Source organism: Onychostruthus taczanowskii, unplaced genomic scaffold (assembly GCF_017590055.1).
Source record: "Onychostruthus taczanowskii isolate IOZ18803 unplaced genomic scaffold, ASM1759005v1 scaffold76, whole genome shotgun sequence".
Taxonomy (NCBI): domain Eukaryota; kingdom Metazoa; phylum Chordata; class Aves; order Passeriformes; family Passeridae; genus Onychostruthus; species Onychostruthus taczanowskii.
The window spans coordinates 1,854,963-1,876,139 of record NW_024505450.1 but is presented as its reverse complement, the minus strand read 5'-3'; the positions used below and the strand labels follow the sequence as shown (position 1 = coordinate 1,876,139).

General features: G+C 38.8%; 1 protein-coding gene across 1 annotated transcript in view; it reads left to right on the top strand.

Annotated features, from left to right (window-relative positions):
- Positions 1–21,177, top strand: part of SPON1 (spondin 1) — a 185,078-nt gene that overhangs the window by 142,438 nt on the left and 21,463 nt on the right. Inside the window, exon 7 of the mRNA XM_041423291.1 lies at positions 10,515–10,579. Within this exon, the coding sequence (XP_041279225.1) occupies positions 10,515–10,579 (65 nt within the window). The remainder of the gene's footprint in view (positions 1–10,514; positions 10,580–21,177) is intronic.

Below are 21,177 nucleotides of genomic sequence, written 5' to 3'. Positions count from 1 at the left end.
CATGTAGCTGCTTTGGCTTTCAGAAAGTGGAGCAACAAGTCATTCAGTGTAGGAGGGAAAGTTTGGTGTCCCTGCCTTTACCTCTGGATCACCTGGTGATCACTTCTTCAGATTTTTTACATCAGAACAGGGACAGTGTCAATGTCAGGCTTATTCTGGCAAGGCCTGCGGTGTCGTCATGGTGCTGAGGTTAGTGCTGTGGCTTTGGCAGTCAGACAGAAAAACATTTGTCAGGGTGCTTGGAAAAATTCTTCCTGAACTGTAGTTTGTGTATTTGTTCTGCCAACTTTTCTGTAGTATGTGTTCACAATGGTGCAAACAGGAGAACTCCAGAACTCTGTCATTTAAAAGCATTTTAATATTTTTTGAGGCAAGGTGCCATGAAAATACAAAGTGCTATGAATTGGCTCGTAAGTCTTGAGAGAATGAGGCAGTGATTGATATTTAATAGACTTCCACCATTTACTGTGGTGCAACAACTCAGCAACTCTGTTGTGAGCGAGCGTTTCCATCAGTTTCAGTGTGCAAAACTGCAGTGTCAGGAGAAGGCAGGAAGGGACAACACTGTGAATTTTGGGTGCTTTTGCATTAGAAACATAGATGCTGAAAACATTCATTCTGATTAGCCACAGGGTGACGTGTTCTTAAAGCCACTCCAGTGGAGAGAGTCCAAGCACTGCCTTGGAAATAAGATGTGGCATTTACCAGGCTTTGCTGCTGCAATTATTAACCCCTTTGGAAGTTTGCCCTTCCATAAGGTGGCTGTTCTAATCTCTTTAGAGCATAATTAAAAGAAAACAACCTAATTTTATTGCAAAGGATAGCAAAATATTTTAATAAAGTGGCCTAACACCTGGAAGTAGGACTTCAGTGGGGAGCAGTCTGGCCTGGTGCTTTTTTGTACAATTAAAATGGTGAATGATGGTGGTGTTCAGTGTTCTTCTGGAAATCCCTCAGCAGGAGCCTGGAATGAGGGAGGATTTGAGGTAGAGAAAGTAAAAGATGAAGGAAAATAAATGTCTCTACATGGTATACCTGATTTAAGAGAACTGAGATCAGTTCTAACACTGGACAATCCTGATCACAGAGTTACTAGAAAAGAGTTTATTAGAGACCTGAAGGAATACAAATGAGATGATCACAACAGAGCTATGTACTTTGCTATGGGAATGGGAACTACCAAGGTTTATTGAACATGCAATTACTGTGGCTTTTTTGGGACTGAATAAGCCATGCAATATTTAAAATGCCTGTTTCATGGCAAAAGAATGCATTGTGTCATTTCATGATAGCATGCTAACAGCTAAGCTCTGAAATTTAAACCTAATTTCAGAACATCAGCTTTAGAAATAAGCATACAAACAGGTCAGTATACACAAGATTTCAAAACAACCACGTGAAAGAACAAAGGTTGCACCTCACAATAAGCATTTTTAGCTGAGGTAACAGCCTTGGGGCGTGCCCCTACCAGTCTTTGGAATCTCCCAGCTAAAACTGAAATACTTGTGTTTATCCTGACCTCACTGCAATGATGGTTTCTCACTAATTTCTTAGAGTTAACCTTGTGAGTACATTGCAATATCTGCTTTTAGAGGGCAAGCCCCTGTTCGTGGCCTTTCACTTAGGACTATTCTAATACTAAAATAACTACGTGAGTGCTGGACTCGGCAATTTGATGTGCATGGGCTTTTCCAGAGCATTTTAGAGATGTTCCTTAAGACAAACACCTTTCTTCATGTCTGGCTTATAACAGAGACAACATCATCCATTTTTATCTGGTTACTGCAGGGTGACATAGAGCATTGTGGCTCCAGGGTTTAACTCCCAGGTTTCTCTTCTGTTTTGGCATTTCTAAATAAGCAAATAGGAACCCAAACAGTACTTTCTACAGTGGAATTAGTAGTTCTTCCCTAGTATGTTAATTATATCGAGTGCAGATATCACTCTAGTAGCATCTCCTACAGTATTTAATGCTGAATTACGTAATTCCTCTTCTAATATTAATTCTGCTCAGTGGCACATGGAAAGTGTGGTCATATTAACTGATGTGAAGACACTTGGAGCTCTGTAAGCAACAGGTAGGGAGATAACCTTCATCTCACTTGCTACACTACTCTGGGGGAAAGGTTAGTGCTAAATAGCTCACAAAAACAAGCAAACAAATCCTCAACAAAATGCCATTTCCCTTCTGTTTAACTGCTGGAAAGCAAGAGTGAACCTCCACAGATGGACGACAACATTACCCACGCTCAGACCACTGAAATTTCTAAATAGGAAGGAACTTTTCAGGGCCAGTTTCTCAGTTTCTGGATTTGCCCCTGTTGTTGTGGATGGGGAGATGCACTTCTTGCAAGAGAGAGGCAGCAATAATAACAATGTTCAATGATAAATTGCTCCAGTGGTTTAACAAGGTCCACCTGAGTATTTACTGCACCAGGACGGGCTCAGACAAAACTGTCAGGGAGAGGATCCCACTGAGCCACAGGCTCCAGAACAGACCCCCTTGCTGGAAAACAGGACAGGAGAGTTCCTTGTCAGAGAAAACAAAAAGCTCCCCACTGCCCTAAAGGCCTGCCCTGCCTGCAGGTCGGGCAGTGCAGTCTCCTCTGTCTGTCTGTCTGTCTGTCTGTCCCCACTTACAGGGGTGCAGAAGCAAAGCTGAGGCAGAGTTAAAGTCCACCAGCAGAATCAGGGTGCTCAGACTGGAGCTGCTCTCTGTGGAGGAATGCAGAGACAGTCCTTGGAGTCACACAGGGCACAGAGAGCTGCTTTTCAAGGGGAAAGGAGCTGCAAGGGTAGGTGGTGGTAAAGGCAGCCCCTGACGGGAAAAATGGCAACGTCTCCACTTCTTGGAGAAATCCCTGACATTCCTCTTAAAACCCTGCTCTCCTGAGTCCTGGCAGAGATGTAGATGACTTTATCCCAAATCCCAGGCCCAGGTGTTCAGGTCATTAAACCCTGAAGCAGGTTAATGCCAAAGCATGAACCGTGAGGCTGTGCCAGAGGAAGGGCTCACGTGGCAGCGCCCTGTCACAGCACTGCTGGACATGATGGGGGCTGGCAAGGGATGGAAAGATGATTTCCCTAAAGAATATTAATTTCCAGACTACAGAAAATATGGATCTTCAATTCCTTAACTTGATAAAAAGCTATATTTATTCTGGGCTTTTTGGTAAGTTTTGGTTTGGGGGTTTTTTTTTTTTTTTTTTTTTTGATAAAAGCTTTTTTTTTTTTGGGTTTTTTGGTAAGTTTTGGTTTGGGGATTTTTATTTTTTTTTTTAAGAAATGGTGAAGTGTGGCTTAGACATGTTATCTTGACTGAAGGGAAATTAAGCTGTTGTGATTGCCTCTGAACAGCAGCTGAAGCACATTTAGAAAATTTTATTGTACATCCTGAATGGAATAAAACCCCTACATTGATTTGTCAAAGTGCTATCAAGGGTCAGGAAAGCTCACCTCCTGAGCTAATTTGCTGGTCCTGTTTAAACCCCCTTGGTATTAGCCAAATAATTATTTCTCCTCTGCTCAGGCTCCTACATTTGGCTAATGTGTGAGCAAAGCATCAGGAAGAATAATTGTGACACCTGGAGTCTCACTTCCAGCATTCAGCAGATGACAGAATTGTTCTGTGCCCACATTCCCTGGGCTGCTCCTCAGAGCAGACCCAGTCTTCTCCTGGGGTTTCCTGCTGATGTTTGAGCAGTTGGGTTTCACTTATTCCTGCCCAAGAGCCTCAATGCTTTCATCCCTGACTGTTTTGAAACTATTTCAAGGAGCCTGAGCAAAAAAAATGCTGTAGTTACCTGGATATGAATCTGATGAGTGAACCTAGTGATTTAAACCAGTTTTATCTTTATCTCCAGTGAATGCTGGTTTTGTCTTGCCACTCAGTTGCATACAGCTGCTTTATTGCACACAGAATGTGTTGGATTGGTGTCAAGGGCTTTTTCCCCCCCCATTTCTCTTCTGGTGTCCAATCTTTTGAGAGTTTAAAATAGCAGTAGCTTTACAGCACTTAGGTTTAAAGGCTAGGTTAGCCTAAAGGATCGATGGAATTGGGAAAGTTAAGACAGGAGGAGGTCAAAAGGGTGTGTGTTGGATAAACCTATTAAGCAGAGGGTGGGAGTTGCACCACTTAAGGTCAGCTCCAAAATCTAGTTTGATCCCCTGCTTTGAAAAGTAGGATTGTGAACTATAGTAAAAAGAATTACTTTGCCTTGGGTTTGGCAAAGTAATTTAGGATCCCAGAATGTTTCTGTGGTGCTAGAGACAGCAAAGCATTCGGTGTAGAACAAAGCGAAGTGTGCAGTAGAAAATCAACATGCAATCAAGAGCTGGATTCCTGAGGGAGACTCTTCTAAGGAATCTACTCAGGCAGAGAAAATGAGAGCTCAGAGCATACCTAGGGCTCATTAACACACACTGCTAAGCTTTATACTGTGCAAAACACGAATTATTGCTTTATTGGGAGCACCCCAGATTATGTAACTGCACCTTCATGGAAATAAACCAGCACATCTGATTTTCAATGTTGCCATTAGCAACAGCTCTGTTATCAATTTCAGCCCACATTCACCTCCCAAAACCTCCACCCCAGTGAAAGGAAACCCTGTGGGACAGCTAATGCAGAAGTTGTTAATGCAAAGTGAGCCCGTGCTTTTGGGATATAAACCCAGATTAACAATGAGCACACTTCTTTTTGCATCCCAACCCGGTATTTTTTCAAAAAGTCAGGAGTTATAATTCCTGTGACACCCTCACAGAGCTTATTTTAAAACACACAATGTCAGCTGACATCTGTGCAATCACCACCCTGAAAAGGCGAAGCTTTGACACACATTTCCTTATTTTCTGCGAAATACGGACAATGCCCACATTTGGGGGAAATTCTCAGCCTGATTATCTGACAGAGAGGTTTTTCTTTGTAAAAGTGCATACAAAATTGCCAAGTATCCGGTTCAGGAAAGCTTTCCTGTACAGCACAGCAGTTAAGCTGGGACTGTCTGAGGTGCTGGGTTATTTGCTCTCCTGAAGCAGGGACATTTTCAGGCAGTAACAGTTCAGAAATGGATTTAAATGTTCAGCTTTCCTTCTGTTTTTATTCTGTTTCACCCCAGCAGTATTTCTTTATCTACCTCGAGCCCAAAATTGTGGTTTTAGTAATTGACTGGTTATTATTAAAAGCCTGGAAACTCCCCCAGACTTTAATAATTGGTGAACTGAAAAACTCAGATTTTGTATTGCCTGAAATGACATTACCTGTTTTTCAAAGAAAATAAGCAAGACTTTTTAATTAAAGAAACAGCTATTTGTAAAGGGAAATATTGAATTTGTAGGTACTGTGATCAAAAATTAATTACATTCAGGCATGTTTATGTATCTTATAATATGTGTGGTTTTCTCAGCTGCCACAAAATTGCTGTCATAAACATAGAGAAGTCAAAGTAAAATGGGCAAACACAATCCTGGTATAATTCCACTGTCTCAAGTGCATTTTTGCTCTTGCTTATGATAACTCCAAACCTGTACTACTGGCTTTAAGTATAATCTGCTTGAATTTAAGTCAGTCATAGGTTTAAACAGAATTTAGTCATCATCAAATTATGAAAATAAGTATTTGTCTTTAATTATGGGTATTTTTCCCTCTCAGATGAAGCAATTTGTGACTAAAAGCTTAACCTTTTCAAAAATGCTCTTTTTTAAGAACTGGAAAAAACATGCTTTTCTAGGAACATCTCTGCATGTTGAACTGCATCTCAGCACTGCTTTTATCACAGAAATATTTTGTTATCACACAAAAGACACCTACTTCCTTTTTCTTTGGAAGTTTTTACAAATTTCAGAAATGAGCCTACATCAGTGTCCCTTTTCATTCAAATACATATGCAAAACTGAGGTAGGAAAGTTTTCTACTGGTTTTATCAACAGAAGAAAACATGCCATACTTTGAGTATTATGCCATGGAAGTCCTTAATTTGTTAGGCATTAATTAACCAGGTATTTTGCATTAGATAATACTTGAAAAGCAAGATTGGGTTTTTAATCTTCTCTGTTATTTCTGTGTGTTTGCACACAGTGGAGGTGGAATAAGGACAGTTTATACCAATCACAGAAGACTGATCAGATTTTAAGAGCACCCAACAATCCCTCCAAAGCACTACATCATTCTCATTTTTATGGCATTTGGTTCCCCACAGAACTGTGCAATACACTTTTTCATGCTCCCTTTATCTCTTTCTCCTTTAATAACAAATTATTTTTGAGGGGAAGGATGATCCTGCAGGGGAAGATGCTATCTTAGAACTCAGATATGTAGGTTTGTTTCCAGAAGCCATTCAATTCATCATCTGGGAGCTGAAGATAATGTTTCCTTTTTCTACTTTTTGAGAGTCTTGTGAAAATGAATTCACTGTGGATACAAAGGCATTCAGATAGTGTGAGGAGCGTTGTGGAAGGAATTAAATGCTCTCTGGTCTAAAACAATGGAATGAATGCCAAGCAGCAGCAGTATGAGATGAGTGAAATCGAGCTCTGGCCCAAACCAGGTGTTTTCCATTCCCACAGTTCATTGGCTCTGACTCTGATTCTGATGTCAGATAAAACATTAATTTGTTTAGCTGAACCAAATCATATCATTATTGCAAACTGCTAAGTGATCTGCACATTGATAGCTTCTAATATTATTAGGCAGACCTAAAATAAAAATAGTAATAAAAATTAAAAATAAAAAATAAAAATAAAAATAAAAATAAAAATAAAAATAAAAATAAAAATAAAAATAAAAATAGCTTGGAAATAGTATGGAATAGATGCTATTCCATGCTGGTTACCAAAAAGTAGCAGGAGCACATGGAATAACTTACAGGGCTTTCTAAATCCTACTAATCTCTTCTTTCACTCCAAAGGTATTCAGATCACACTTAAAACTTCTGCTGAAAGCTTTCATTACTTTTTAAATGGATTTTACCCTTCAAAAGTATTAAGTCCCCTTGGCTGGGAAAGACTTCAAATCAAGTTTTATCTTTAATGCTGACTTTTTGAGCAATGTCCCACTTTCTGTTCTTGAAGTGAGGAAATGCTTTTAATCTTTTGTAGGTGCACAGTAAAAGGTTTTAACTTAGCAGTGGTTTTATACCACAGATTTCTGTGTGTTGCCATTTAATTACTTTATTCTGCATGAGCATTCATTTATACATTGCAGGAACAGATGGATGGAATGCAAAGGATTAATTTTTTACCAACTTCAGAGTAACAGTAAGGCTGTCAGCATCAGAATGACATTATCAACCTTTTAAAATCTTGCCATTAGGACTTTTTGGAGAGCAGTGCTTTCACAGGGGACAGCTATTGAGTCAAACACTCAGCCCCAGCTTGAACACCAGTGTAGAAAGTGGATGTGGAGAAAAGGAGAGTTATTTGCAATTTTTTGCATGTTTTAATTTAGGCCACAATCCAAATTAAATTGAAGTCAATCTGGAAACCACTTTGGGTCCACTGGACTTCTTGACCAATCTTGAAGCCTGTAGAGAAGGAGCCATTCTACTTCAAATGGAAACTGGAGTCTTATAATTGTAGTATCACTGAAATTGCTGAAGCAGCTTTGGGAGAAAAAACAAGTTTTGTCAGTGATTGTGTCCAACCACACTTGAGGGATTTTCATCAGCTCCAAGCAGGAGTGTTGGTGTCCTGCCCTTTAACTTCTGACAATGAAACATTTTGGCACTCCATCATTTTGCAAACAATCTTGTTTTCTTTGCCAAAATGCAAAAGTTTCATTACTTTGAATCATTTCTTCCAAGACAAATATAAAATTGATGACAACTTGCAACATACCGTGGTGAAAAAATCCCAGTTCCCTTTTCCATATTTTGGTGGAAATTTGAGACTTTGTTTACTTAAATTACTTTAATTAAAGCAAAACTTTGGGATATGAAGAGTAAAATGGGCACAAATGTAGGACAGCAAGCACTAAGAAAATGTTAATAAAATTATATTTTTCTTATATTTAAAAAATGTGGTGGTTTTTGCCTCTACTGTAAAGTCAGTGCAGTTGGTTTTTCAAGGCAGTTGGGTTGCATCAGTTGGTTTTTTATTACTAATTTGTGGGTTTCTCATGAGGCTTTTCATATCCTCTCAGCTTCTACCATCTGCCAATAATTATAGCTAAAGAGACTGGCCAGCAAATCCAAACACAGCATCTTTCCCATAGACTGCTCTCCATCCATGGATTGTTCACAGGGCTGTGAATTCCTGCATAACATCATTTGTCCTGGGCTGCTTAAATTTGTCATGTTTGTCCTCAAAAATGTGGGGGTCAGCTGGAGGGTCTGAAGCAGAGGAAGAGGAAGGTCATTGCTTTTGGAGGAGCTCCCCAGCCTGGGGATCCCTGCAGGAGTTTGGGGAGATGCAGGACAGTGGCCACACATGGGGCAAGTGGGGCTGCCATCCCCAAGCCTGGCAGCCAGACCTCCCCAGAAATGCTGGGAATGTGCATGGCAGAGACACCTGCATAATCAGAATATCAGTCTGGAATTGTATCAAGTTGTATCTTAATTCCATGTAGTTCTCTAGGAGCTCTAGGTTTGAAAAAAATGTGTATTTTCATTCCAGGAACAACAGAATACCAGATTCTACTTTTTTTTTTTAATTTTTATTTTTTAATTTTTGATTCAGGTGTCCCTGAACTCAGTGTTTGCATCTGAATTTTTCACCTCCCTTAAAATTTCAGGGTTGTCTGAATGCACCATGCACTGCTCCTTATTTCCTTCCCTCTGCACTTAGTACTGAGCTGTTGGTCATTGCTCATCTGCTCCTGGTGTTAATTTTTAATTCGAGCAGCACGTGCTGAAATGCTTTCAGACATGACTGATTTTGATACTAGTGACATAATTACTGCCTGCTAATTAGATAAGCAGGGCATGACTTTAATAAATGTAACCACCTATGCTCATGACAGACTTTTGTTGGGATGCAAAATGCAGAGTTAATTATTTTGAATGCAATTTTGAATGCAAGTAAAGGAAGATGTGCCTGGTTGGAAAGTTTTAGGATATTGAAACAAGGAAAATTAAAAATTAAGGAAAATTTTATTGTCAGAGACAGACAATGTCTTTTAACTTCAAACCTTCAACTCAATTCATTTCATTTCTTTTTAAACAACTTTGTGTGCAAAACTGTCTCTCTGCTTCTGAAAGCATGGAGGTGAGAAGAAAGCTGCCCTAGATGAACCTGGATGTGCTGAATCTCTCCTGCATGGAGAGTGTTGGGCTGGTGCTGCTCACGCAGGGTGTGCCAGCCCCAGAGGATCTGCCTGCTGTTTGATTGCTCCCTGCCAGCACAAAATTCTCTTTTTCTACCTGAATCAGTAGTGTGGGAGCTTGGTAAAATGTCTTTCTACTTACTTGCCTTTGTAGAGTTGGATTTTCAGCTGTCATAGCTCAGGACACTTCATGTAGGATTTTTCCAGGCATCTGCATTTATAAAAGTGATTTCCAAAAAGTGGCTTTTCCATCCTCTCAGGCTAAGGGAGAGGCCACGTCACATTTATATTCCTGAGGCTGAAAGCCTCCTGTGTCACAGGGAGGGTCCATCACCTCTGCAATGCCCTTGCTTTGGTGAAAAGAGGGATATTTCCTCAGAAAATATAGAGAGTGGTAGAGACACCAAGGAGCTGGGGTGTGGATGGACTAGGTCTAGTCTGTGGTGTCAGAACTGTTGCCATCAAGCAAGAAATGGCACTGTTATCACAAAACTGAAAGGTCAGCTCTGCTGGAAGTGCCAATTACTGGGAATATATGAAGTGGGTTTCTTGGTCTAATTGGGAAATATTTTTAAAAGACAGTAGAAGTCATGGGAGTGAACTGTGAACTTTGTGTCCCTCCAGGTGAATTGCTGGTGTGGATTCCTAAGGGAGATGGGGAAAATGCTTCTGAAGAAGTGTGATAGATGTCTTTGGGGCACCTGAGCCTTGTTAATGCTCTCCTGCCTTTGTCCAGAGTTTATTGTAGCAATATAAAGTTTAAAAGTGCTGATGCAAGGATTACAGCAGACTTATTAGGAAATAATCTTTATACAGTGCTTTGTGGGCACCCACAGATGGCTGCTATGTTTCACCTTGTGATTTTCACATGCATGAACGGAGAGCAAAGAGCTCTCCAAAGTGTTACCACTGCAGTGCATCCACCATGGAACCTTTCCATCCTTCCACACATCCTTCCACACACCAGAATAATAAAAAACACATCACACATGCTCACAGGGTGTTGAGGCTGCCCATACCAGCAGCCTCCAGTTTTTATCTGTACATCTGTCATGTATTGAGAGCAATCTTTCTGTCCTTGCTTTCTATCAAGCTTGGGAATTCCTGGTGGAAACTTTCCCTCAGGTGATGATGCCAAACCACTGCTGCTGGTGTTCAAAGCTCGTAGTCACAATTTGATCTTGTGCCCTGCACTATTTTCTGCTGTAAAACATTTTGCTCTCAGTGTAAAAATGTCCTTTGTCTCTTTTCACAGAGTGATGAGGTTCTAACAGTCATCAAGGCCAAGGCACAGTGGCCAGCCTGGCAACCTCTGAATGTGTAAGTAAGTAGGGAATTGTCTGTCTCAAGAGCTTTGTGTTGAGTAAAGAAATTACTTAAAATTTGTTGATATATGAGTTTGATGAGGTTTTCAACTTTTTTTTTTTGTTGATTTTTTTTGTTTTGTTTTGGTGTTCTGTGTTTGATTAGTTTGTTGTTTTGTTTTGTTGGGTTTCTTCCCCCACAGCTGCTTCTTTCTTTCCTCTTTAGCATCTCTCCATTTTTCACATGCTTTTGTTGGTTAGCTGTAGCAGCAGGACAATCCCATGGAGTTTGTGGCTCCCACACATAAACAGTAATGTTTATCCATTGCTTTCTCAAATATCTCACACTGTTCTGCATGTAGTAGCAGCATTTTCTGGTGTCCTGCCTCACACTCTGTGCAATGCACTGTTACAACATTAAACCCTGATGCACCAACAGAAAACTCTCAAATTGCCAATCTGAAACACTCCATGATGGCAGAGCATCCACCACGGAGCCTTTCCACCCTTCCATACATCCTTGCGTGCATCAGGATAATAAACAACACATCACAGATGTTCTTAGGGTGTGCTAGGCTGCCCAGCCTCCAGTTTTTATCTGTACATCTGCCATGTATTAAGAGCAATTTTTCTGTCCTTGCTTTGTATCAAGCACCAACAAAAAAACTCTCAAAGGACTAATTTTTCAAAATGCCAGTGTGAAACACCCTGTGATGGCCTCCTGATCCTGGTGGTGCTGTAACACAACCGTGGAAAGTGAGGCAGGAATCTCCTTCCCAGGATCCTGGCTCTGGGCTCTCCAGCACTCAGCAGAAAAGAGGAGAAAACTCCTCTTTCAGGATGCTCTGGAGTTTCCTGGTGGCCCTTCAGGGCAGATGTCAGAGCAGGGCTGGTGGTTCCTGGATAATTTATCTACACTTGGCCCAAAGTTCATGCTCATTATCCAAGCCCAAAGGAGTGAGACCTACAAGGAGTGACTGAAGATGTGGACACAGTAAAAGGGATCTGAGCTGACAGGCAATTAAATCCCTGGAGGAGCAGGGCAATTAGTTTACTGCAAGGCTGTACACAAATATAGCCCTGTTTTCTATTTCCTGGCAGCAGTTAGTGAAGCACTGTGTCTGATTTTGTCACCTGTATTTGAGAAAGTATGTGAAAACTTGAAGGTTAGTTTAAAAAAAAACAAAAAAACTCCCAAAAAACTCCAACAAAAACAAACCTGCAAAAGAGTTCAGTTTTCAGAAAACATCCCCTACCCTAAAGGGGCTTAGAAACTCTTAAGCAGCTTAGGACTTAAGCTATTCACTTTATCCTTTTCCCCTCTGCAAAAAAAAAAAAAAAAAAAAAAAAAGAAAAAGATGTTAGGAGGTGAACTCAGCTTAAATAGTGAAAAGATTTCTGATAGCTGATCCCACTTTAATCTAGAAAAAAACACAACCCAACAAACAAATGAAAAAAAGAAAGCCAATACCAACGTACCAAAGTATGAAATCCCTCCTAGCATGGAAGCTAAGGAAATTCCTGACAAGGAAATGGTGTGGGAAAAGACTTGACCACTGTGACTAACCTTGAGAGCAGCTTACCTGAGCATAATATGGGTTTTCCATCACTGGAAATATTTGAACCCTGAGACAGGGCTGTAGGCTCTGCACAGGAGCTGCAGGTTAGGCTTTTTTGGCCTGTGTAATGCAAGAGGTCCCAGCAATGGCATTCCTGATTTATGGTCTAATCCTGAAGTCCAGGATGTGGATTTGGTAGTGTTTGCCATGGAGCAGCTGTGGATAGCACTTTTTGCCTTGCTGCCTTCTTTCCATTCCCTCTAAATTAAGACTTTAAAATGGAAACTTTTCTATTGTCGGGCGAGTTCTCGATCTCAAAAAAGCCATTTATTTTTTCACTCCAACTTTGGTCCTAAAGCAACAGCTCTGTCTGATGTTTCTGCTGCCAAAGTGAATCATTCCACCTGGAACTGGCTGCTGTGGCTGCCTGGCAGGCTTTGGCATAGACCAGGTTTGTATCTTGTTCACAGAAAGATGGAGAGAGGCTCTCCAGCTCCAAAGTCTCAATACACCAACTCGAATATATTACATCACAAAATTTAAGGCTAATTAAGGTGTGTTGCTCTAATCATTATTGCTAATTTTATACAGCCCCAAGAAACTTCATGAATATCTGAGTGTGAACAACTTAAGGAGCTTTCTAAGGCAGATTCTTTCAGAGATGCCTGCGAGTGTTTTTGCAACATCCTCCACATGTTTTTCCAGTCAATTCTTACCATTTCTCTATAGTAGTTCTCACCTTTCAGTAACATCAAAAAGAATAAATCTTGGTATTTTTGCTTTCAAATGCTCTGCAGGGGTTCCCCTAACCCTTCACTTCACAGGTAGTGTTTGATTTTTGGCTTTTTATACAATATTTTTTTATCATATTTTGACATGGTGTCCTGCTTTTTGATTCCACTTAAAAATACGATCTAAGCTTCACAAGAAGACAACATTTGCAATATCCTTTAACTGTGGTTAACTTCACATTTTCTATAGTGGCTTGTCCTTCTTGGAATTTAGATTAGAGCTGTGCAAGTGTTGGATAATGATTCCTCAGGATAAACATTTTTCTATTATTATATGCAGCACAACCATCTTGCTAATCAAGACTCGACTAAAAGTCATGAATATTTTATTTTTTGCCTAGTCTTTGGTTATGTATGTAATGGATAACAGGGTGTGATTGTAGTGCCAAAGTGGCATTACAATGTACCATGGTAAGCACATTATAAATACCTTCCTGAACGTGCTGCACAGCAATTATAAAATACATGAGTAGTTTTTTATGGAGGTCTGTAGTGTCAAAAGTTGCAAAATTCAGGCTGCTCTCACTTCAAAGCTTACCTCATGATTCCATGTCATCTTCCAGTGTGATATAATGTGGAAAAAACATCCTGCCAAACTTCACTGTCTGTTTTTTGTGGATCCTCTCCTCAATGTGCCTACTCTTTGGCACTGTTTTCCATTTTTATTTTTCTTCCTATCACTCCTCTTCATTGTCCTTACTTCAGTTTCCTAATTCAGGGCACCAGCGTGCAGAAAACTCTCCTGGGTTTTTCCATATGGGAGACAGCTTTGGGTGATATTTGTAAATATGGTTTTATGGTTGCCTGACTGAAAGAGCATCACTGGTGGCATGAGAAGGATGAGTGCCAGACCGAGTAATAAAACATTTTTGCTGTTGCTTATATCTGAATCACCAAGTCATGTGTCTGAAATTCTGACTTTAAAATACTTCCTTGAGCACACTGGTATCAGTCTCCAGCACGCTGTCAAATCAAAGTAATTTTTCTTATCTTCCTTGTATAAACAAGTGCACAGCCCATTGCTCCCCTTCCTCACGGCCGTGTTTCAGGCAGAGTCAAAATGTTATTTTCATACCCAGCTGCAATTCGTTGGCCTTTGGCGGTGTGGAGGATAAAATACATCAAAACCAGATAGTGCCACTGGTATCCAAATCTGCATATCTGGCACCTGTGAAATAAACAAGCCATGACAGAAAAATGTGGGATAAAGAAGGCAGGACTTTTAAAGTTAGTATGCATCAAATTCACTGGGAGTGAATATAAATTCCCTATCCCAAAATATATGTCTTTTTTTTTTTTTTTTTTTTTTTTTTGGCTGCACTTGTTATTCCTTTATTCCTTTCATTTCAAATCTGGACATCACCATTGAGTCACAAAAGGAGAAGTATTTGAATTGGAATTCTTCTTGGGTCTAATCACTCTTTTGTATTCCCTGTAAACCAGGGTAGCATGTAGCCCTGTGCAACACTGTGGAATCTGAAATTCCATGTACAGCCTACCACTGATAAGTACAAACATGGATCCCATACAGGATGAAAATTATTCTCCAGTATGTAAATTTAAAGTTTAGTAGGTCAGCCTATAGAGAACATATTTCAATGCAAAAATTCAAGGTATTTTATCTTGGTAAACAGCATGATGAGAGTATCTGACATATAAAGAGTTTAGCAGTTATGAAGTGTGCACAAGAATTTTCTTACTTCTCTTTCACTTTTTTTTTTTTCTTTGATGCAAAACCTCTTTTTCTCTCCAACCTTTTTATTGCCTCAGTCCATTCTTAGTTACAACCAACGGACCTTGAAGTGAAAGGTGTTTTTCCTCACTTTCATTCTGAACCCTCTGAAGTTGAGAAAACTCTCCTTTCCTTCCTTGTTGTCCCTCCTGTTTCCATTTCCCCTCTCCCTGCTGTTTGTGTGAGCAGCCATAGTCCTGTGGTTTCCCAGAGCCTCGGGGCTGGGCCCAGATCTGACTCTTTTCCTCACCCATTTAAGGAGCTCTTTTCCATTTATTTCAAAATTACCTGACAACGCTCCAGTAAGCACTTGTGGAGGCAAGCAGAAAAGGAGGTCTAGTCTTTTAAAATTCCAATGGATGGAAGTATTGATACATTATTTATATATTTATGTGTTTATATATTTATATATAATATATAACATCTATATTTATATATTTTCATATTTAAGTATTTATACATTTATGAGTTATCACAGTTACCTCATCATCTCCTACAATGATCCCATCCACCTCTTTCCATTTCAAGTTTTGCATAGCTCTGATGTCTTTTCTCTGACTATGCTGGGGCTGTTTTTCCCGGCTGGCATGGAGGATATCAGGAAATGGGACAGCATGTTCCTTACTGTGGGTTCTTAGCCTTGTTGTAGGCAATGTGACTTGAACTGTTCCAGAAATCAAAGAGTAACCTATAGAGAGCTGATGGAAAAAAGAAAAATTGCTCTGATCAAAAATAAGTTTGAGTTGACAGATCATACGAGGTAGAGGGAAAAATGCTGACATACTCAGCAGCATTTTCCTTCCTTTATTCTTGAATAAAAGCTCTTTCAATCTTCCAGAATTCTTCTGTCACCATTTGACAAAAAATATTTGGCGTAGGTTTTGATCCTGCACTGGATTTGCTCTGATCAATAAATTTTTATTACAGCATTTGGCAACTGGAAGCCAAGCCACAGATGTGTATATTTGGGCTTTCTGTGTTGCTTTGCTTCTCTCTTTACTTTTATTTTTAAATAATTTTTTTAAATTATTTACTTATTTATTCTCACTTTTTTATTTTAAAACTTCTTTTATTTTTTACTCTTAGTTTTTCATTGAAATTTTTAACTTTTGCTGGATTTTTTTTATTACTTCACTGTAATTTAGTGCTGGTCCTACTCCCATAATTTTTTTTCCCTAAAACAGCTTCCACACTGAGATCACTGAATGATGAGATGTTCTTAGATGTTGTTAGATAGACAATGTCCCAAGTCAGAGCTGCAATTCCTTAATGTCTTCTGAAATGAAATGAAATAACTCCTTCTCCTCATGTTATTCTTCTTTGTTAAAAAGCTGCATTTATTTTCCTGTAAACTCCTAATTCAATTCCTGAGCTGTTTGCATACTAAAATAACTATTAGTAACACTACCATATGCATAAAAATTAAAACCAAAACCCCACGTTCTGCTCCTGGAGAACAGAAATGTCTTGCTCTATTTCCACCTTCTTTTTTCTTCTAAACTCCTTTGCAGTACTTAAAACAGAGTGCATGAATTAGGTAAATTTGTAAAGAAAATACTGAGATTTGTCTCCTTCGTTTGACTGTTATTTACTGAATTCAACTTAAAAACCACAAAGTTGCTGTTCAACCAAAGATGCAGTTTTAAAGTAAATTATAATTTACTTACATCTAGTTGAAATTGATTTTCTATTACTTGCTTCATTTTTCTCCACTGAAAACAGTAGAAAATTACAACATTTGCATTAAATTAAAAATAATGGAGTAGTTTTTTGAATCCAAGTTTCAAGTAGATATTTCTTTTGGTGCTGTCCTGCAAAGTATGTGATTTGAGGAATTTTTTTAAGATTTTTTGGAAAATCTGATAGAATTAGTCTTATTTTTCAGGATTTGGGTGATTGATCTGTCTGTCAGTCTGAAGAATTAGACAAATTAATTTTTCCAGTTCATCCATGTGAATTATCTATTTCTCTCTAAGCTGCATGTGTGGATAAAAAACTTGCATATAAATCACAACAAAAACTGGCATTTTTCTTTTAATAAGACCTATATTAAAAAATATATTTGTAAGCTGAATTAAAAATCAGTACCTTGTTGTTTTACCTACATTGGGAGTGATTTGTTTTGGAGAAATTAATGTGGACACTGTTGGAGGGAGGGGAAAGAAACAGATGTACAGAGGGGATTTGTGATCTTGATTAGTGATTTTACTGGAGGAAAGAAAGATTTCTCTATCTCCCTGTTTAATTGTTGCCTCAGATTTTGGTAAAAGCAAGCTGCTTATTCCCTTGTATTGTATTTTAATTTTGAGACAGTCCACTGCAGTTACTTATTTTAAATGCCCAGGCTGAAATAATTAAGCAGTTTATGCCAGTTACATTTTTAAGGCATGTCAGATGGTGCTGATGTGTGCTGAAAAGTACCTTAAATGGCCTTCCCACAGAGCTGCTTTCACTCTCTGCAGGGAATGCTGCACTTTTTGTAGGGCCAGAAGGTGTTAGTTCAGAGCTTTTACTATAAACAAAGGTCACACAACTGACAAATTACTCCCAATATACCATAAAATAATTAATACCTTTACACGTTTTACTAAATCCTCCCCTTTCTCAACTACATCCAGTCCACTCCCAGACTCCCAAACTAATTCCCCAAAACCTCCCTCACCTTCTGCCATAACCCAAAATCAGTTGACTTCTCATTGTGATGAATTATAACATCTGTGATGGTGTGAATTATAACTTCTGTATTGTCTCACCCTTCACATGAGAGTGAAAATGGAATAAAAGGTTTTTAAATGCCTCTCAGTTGCCCCATCTCTGGGTCAGAAAAAGGGCTTAATCCCACAGTGGTGGGTCTTTTTGGGTTTTTAGGGGATCCACACATTCTATTTGGTTGTGTCAGCAGGGCCTGAACCCACCCAGGGGTGCTCCTCTCCCATTCCCTGCCTCGGTGTGGATACACAAAATCAAATAAAAATCCTCCCTCTGTTTTCCCCTGGAACCAGATGTTTCCAGTGCCTGCCTCAGAATCCCAGAGGCAGGGCTCAGTGCTGGTCTCTACTAAATTTTAATCAGCATTGAGAGGGGAAGATACAAATCAATGCATCTCTCAGCTTTGATAACAGAGAGGTTTTAGATGAAAAATAATGAAATACCCAGAGCCCTGCAGACTGGAGACCTGGCAATGCCTGATAGTTAATTCTGGCAATTTGTTTTCCTAGAACATCTTATTGAGGGTTGATAGAACTATTCACAAGCACCACACCAAATTCCTGAGGGCTTGCAAACTAAAATTCATTGGAAAATTTCTACCAGTTCCTATCCATCCACTTAAAATATTTGAAATTGGGCCTTTATTTATTCTAAAATACTATGAAGTCACAAAAGTTTAGTTTTGCATTAGGGGAGTAAATTTTGAGGTTGGTTGCTCATTTTCAGTTGATTTAACCCTTGTGCTGTCCCATTAGGAGTGATGAAATTACTTCCTGGCTTGCCATGCAAAAAATAAATAGCTGCTCATAAATAAAGGTGATATTGGTATCAGAATGTAATTTATAAAAATGTACAATAGCAATGAGTAAATTATTGAGTTGCTCAATTAATCAGGTCTTCAGACTACCCAACTGAGATTAAAAAAAACAACAAAACCCCACATTAGAGCATGCACACTTGTGTTTGTGTTTAAATGGCATTCAGAAAGGCAAAATACAGATGAATTGCAATTAACCAGCTGTAACGGGTATTGTCTAAATTGTCTAAATAATTATATTTGTTGTTGTCTCCAAAGGGTTGAGGAAAGCTCATATCATGGTCCTTTAATCATCTCTGCACTGGATGTCATTAATATTTGGTTATACAAATTGATTGTAAACATTGTTCCACCTAATGAGTTGAAAAATAAATCACGTGGATAAATTTTTCTTGTCTGACTAAGAGTCAACAGAGGGTTATACAAAAATAAGGAAGATTATTATTTATTATTATTGTTTATTGTTCCTTCTTATATTCCTTTAATGCTTTTTTTTCATGCTACTTTTTAGACATTTTCTCCTAGGTGAATACTGCATTAATCTGGTTTCCACTTCCTCTGTGCTTTTAAAATGGTAAAGCTGGTGCATTTTCTTGCCTTCCAAGTTTTTATATCTTTCCATAGCTGCATTTAAGCCATGGAACACCTTATTTGTGCCTGTGGTTGCATTACCTTTAAGGTTTTTTTTTTTTTTTAGTTAAAAGAAAGAGTGTTAACTCTGGTTATAAAGTTAGCAGCATCACGCCCTAGAGTAAAGTGGACAGCGTGAACAGCTCAAAAAGAATAGCTGATTTAAAACTAAAATATAATACAGTGCTAAGGTAGAATCCAACTATTGCCTGAAGCAAACTTTGATGAACTTTGAGGGATTCTCGGGGCCAAAAATATCTCATGCTCTTAATTGCAGTGAATAGGTTGCAGCAGCAATAGGTCTCTGACCACATTTGGCACGTGGCTGGAAAGCCAGCCAAAAACCCCAGACCAATCTTTGCCAATCATCACTGTGCCTGAGCTGCTCTGAATTCACAAGAACATCTTTCCCATCAACAGCAGCTGCATCCAGGGAAGCAAAACTTCCAGCAGAGAAATAATGACATTTGCACAAGCCCATCTCGTTGATAACAAGCCATCGTGAACAACGAAAAATAAAAGGAAATAAAACTGCTGGCAGCTAAGGCATGAAGAATTGAAACCAGGAGTAGGCTGATGAATTGTCTGAGCTGCAAATTCATTCTCAGAGGCTCGCCATTGTAATGAGTGAAATGTGGTTGTATTTGACACCTCATTGGATTTATGTTATCCTAAAAGAAAATACCTTTTCTTTTTCCTGAAGAGTTATGATGTGCTTTTCTCTTGACAGATGAGTTGATTTGGATTTTGAGATGCTTGAAAGTATTTTTTAAATTCCCTAAGTGGCTCTCTCCTACTCCAGCTACGCTGTTATAAGAATAAAAGTTGTAATTTTGTATTGTATGGGCCATATTTTCACTTCAACAGGCACCCTGGGAATATTATAAAAAGATTTTGTGTGAGGTATGTCTTGTCTAAACTTAAACCCCTGCATGCTAACTATGCAGATTGAAATTTTCATGCCAAGCTGGAGGAAAAAGAATGTTTCACTTGTGTTTAGAATGTTCTAATAACTGTTTATTGATCGAGGTTTTGTGTTGCCATCCTTTGGAAAAATGACTTGACAATCAATGAGCTGAAAAACTCCTCCAAATCTGACCAAGCTTATGAATGCACAGAAATCTCAGTGTTCCTGTGATTGCTTGGTGACATCTGGTAGCTCATTATTCCTTCAGAAACTGACTTTATCTGAGATGCCATAAATGGATGGGCACAAATTCTGCAGAGGCCACAGGGAAATCCAAAGAATTGCAGAGAGAACTAGATCAGAATGCAGAGCTCAGGCTGATGTGGGAGACATTTCCGGATTGAAGTTTTCAGGAATGAAAAGCAATTTCTAACAGTTTAAAGTGAGCTGCTTTGGTGAACTGCAGGAAGAAGTGGAGGAAAGCAGCACACGTGAATTGGCATTTGAACCCTTTATCACAGCTGGCAGAAATACTCTTGCAAAACATAATCAGGACCTGAATTTATGTAATGCACAAACAGATGTAAATGTGAAAACCTCATTCTTTATCACAATAATGATATTTTCCTTACATCAGTTACAAGTTAAAAAAAAAAATCTTGAAGTCCTTAAACTTAAAAAAATGTTAAATTCTAGCTGATTTCCTTAGGAACTACCTTCTTTAAATTAAAAGCATTTTCAGAAAATATAACAAAGGCATAAAGAAGCCCTTTATCAGAGGAAAAATACATTCTGTATAAAAGAGAAAGAAAGCACTTCAACTAAAACATAAGTCTAGTTCAGATTTATCTACTCAATTTTTGGATGAGAACTTTTGTCATAGTTGTGTAGCAAAAACATTATGCAGTAATCCTGAAAATGCTTTGTCTTTTAAAAACTCAGGTTTCATAGTCAACTCCTCAGAAGGGAACAGGAGTGCAGTCTTTAAAAAATAATGTTTCTGGCTTTGGATTTTCCATAGATCTAGTTAGACATAAGCTCTGGAAGCAACAATTAGTACTCCCAGAATTTTCTAGTCACCCTATGGTACCCACTCCCACAAAAAGAAATATCAAGAAAAAAATGAAAATATGATGTTCTGGTAGCTCTGATCTTTCTAAAGTAACTTTTTATGAATGTGGATGTACAATTGGAGCATTAAAAGACATATTAACTTTAGTTATCTCATGATATGCATCCCATGAATTTAATATAATGAGGGCCTGCAATGATTCTGCTAGTTTCTCCCAGATATGTTGTCCTACAAAGCAGCTATTTTTTATTCTTTCAAGGCAACCTTTTGTTTCAGTGGTGCCACTACAGCCTGTGTTTTTACATTTTATTTCTGTAAATCTCTGGAGGGTCTTTTTTTCCCCCAGGGATCCTTATCCCCCTGGTCATCCCCCACTGTCACATTGTGCTGCCTACCC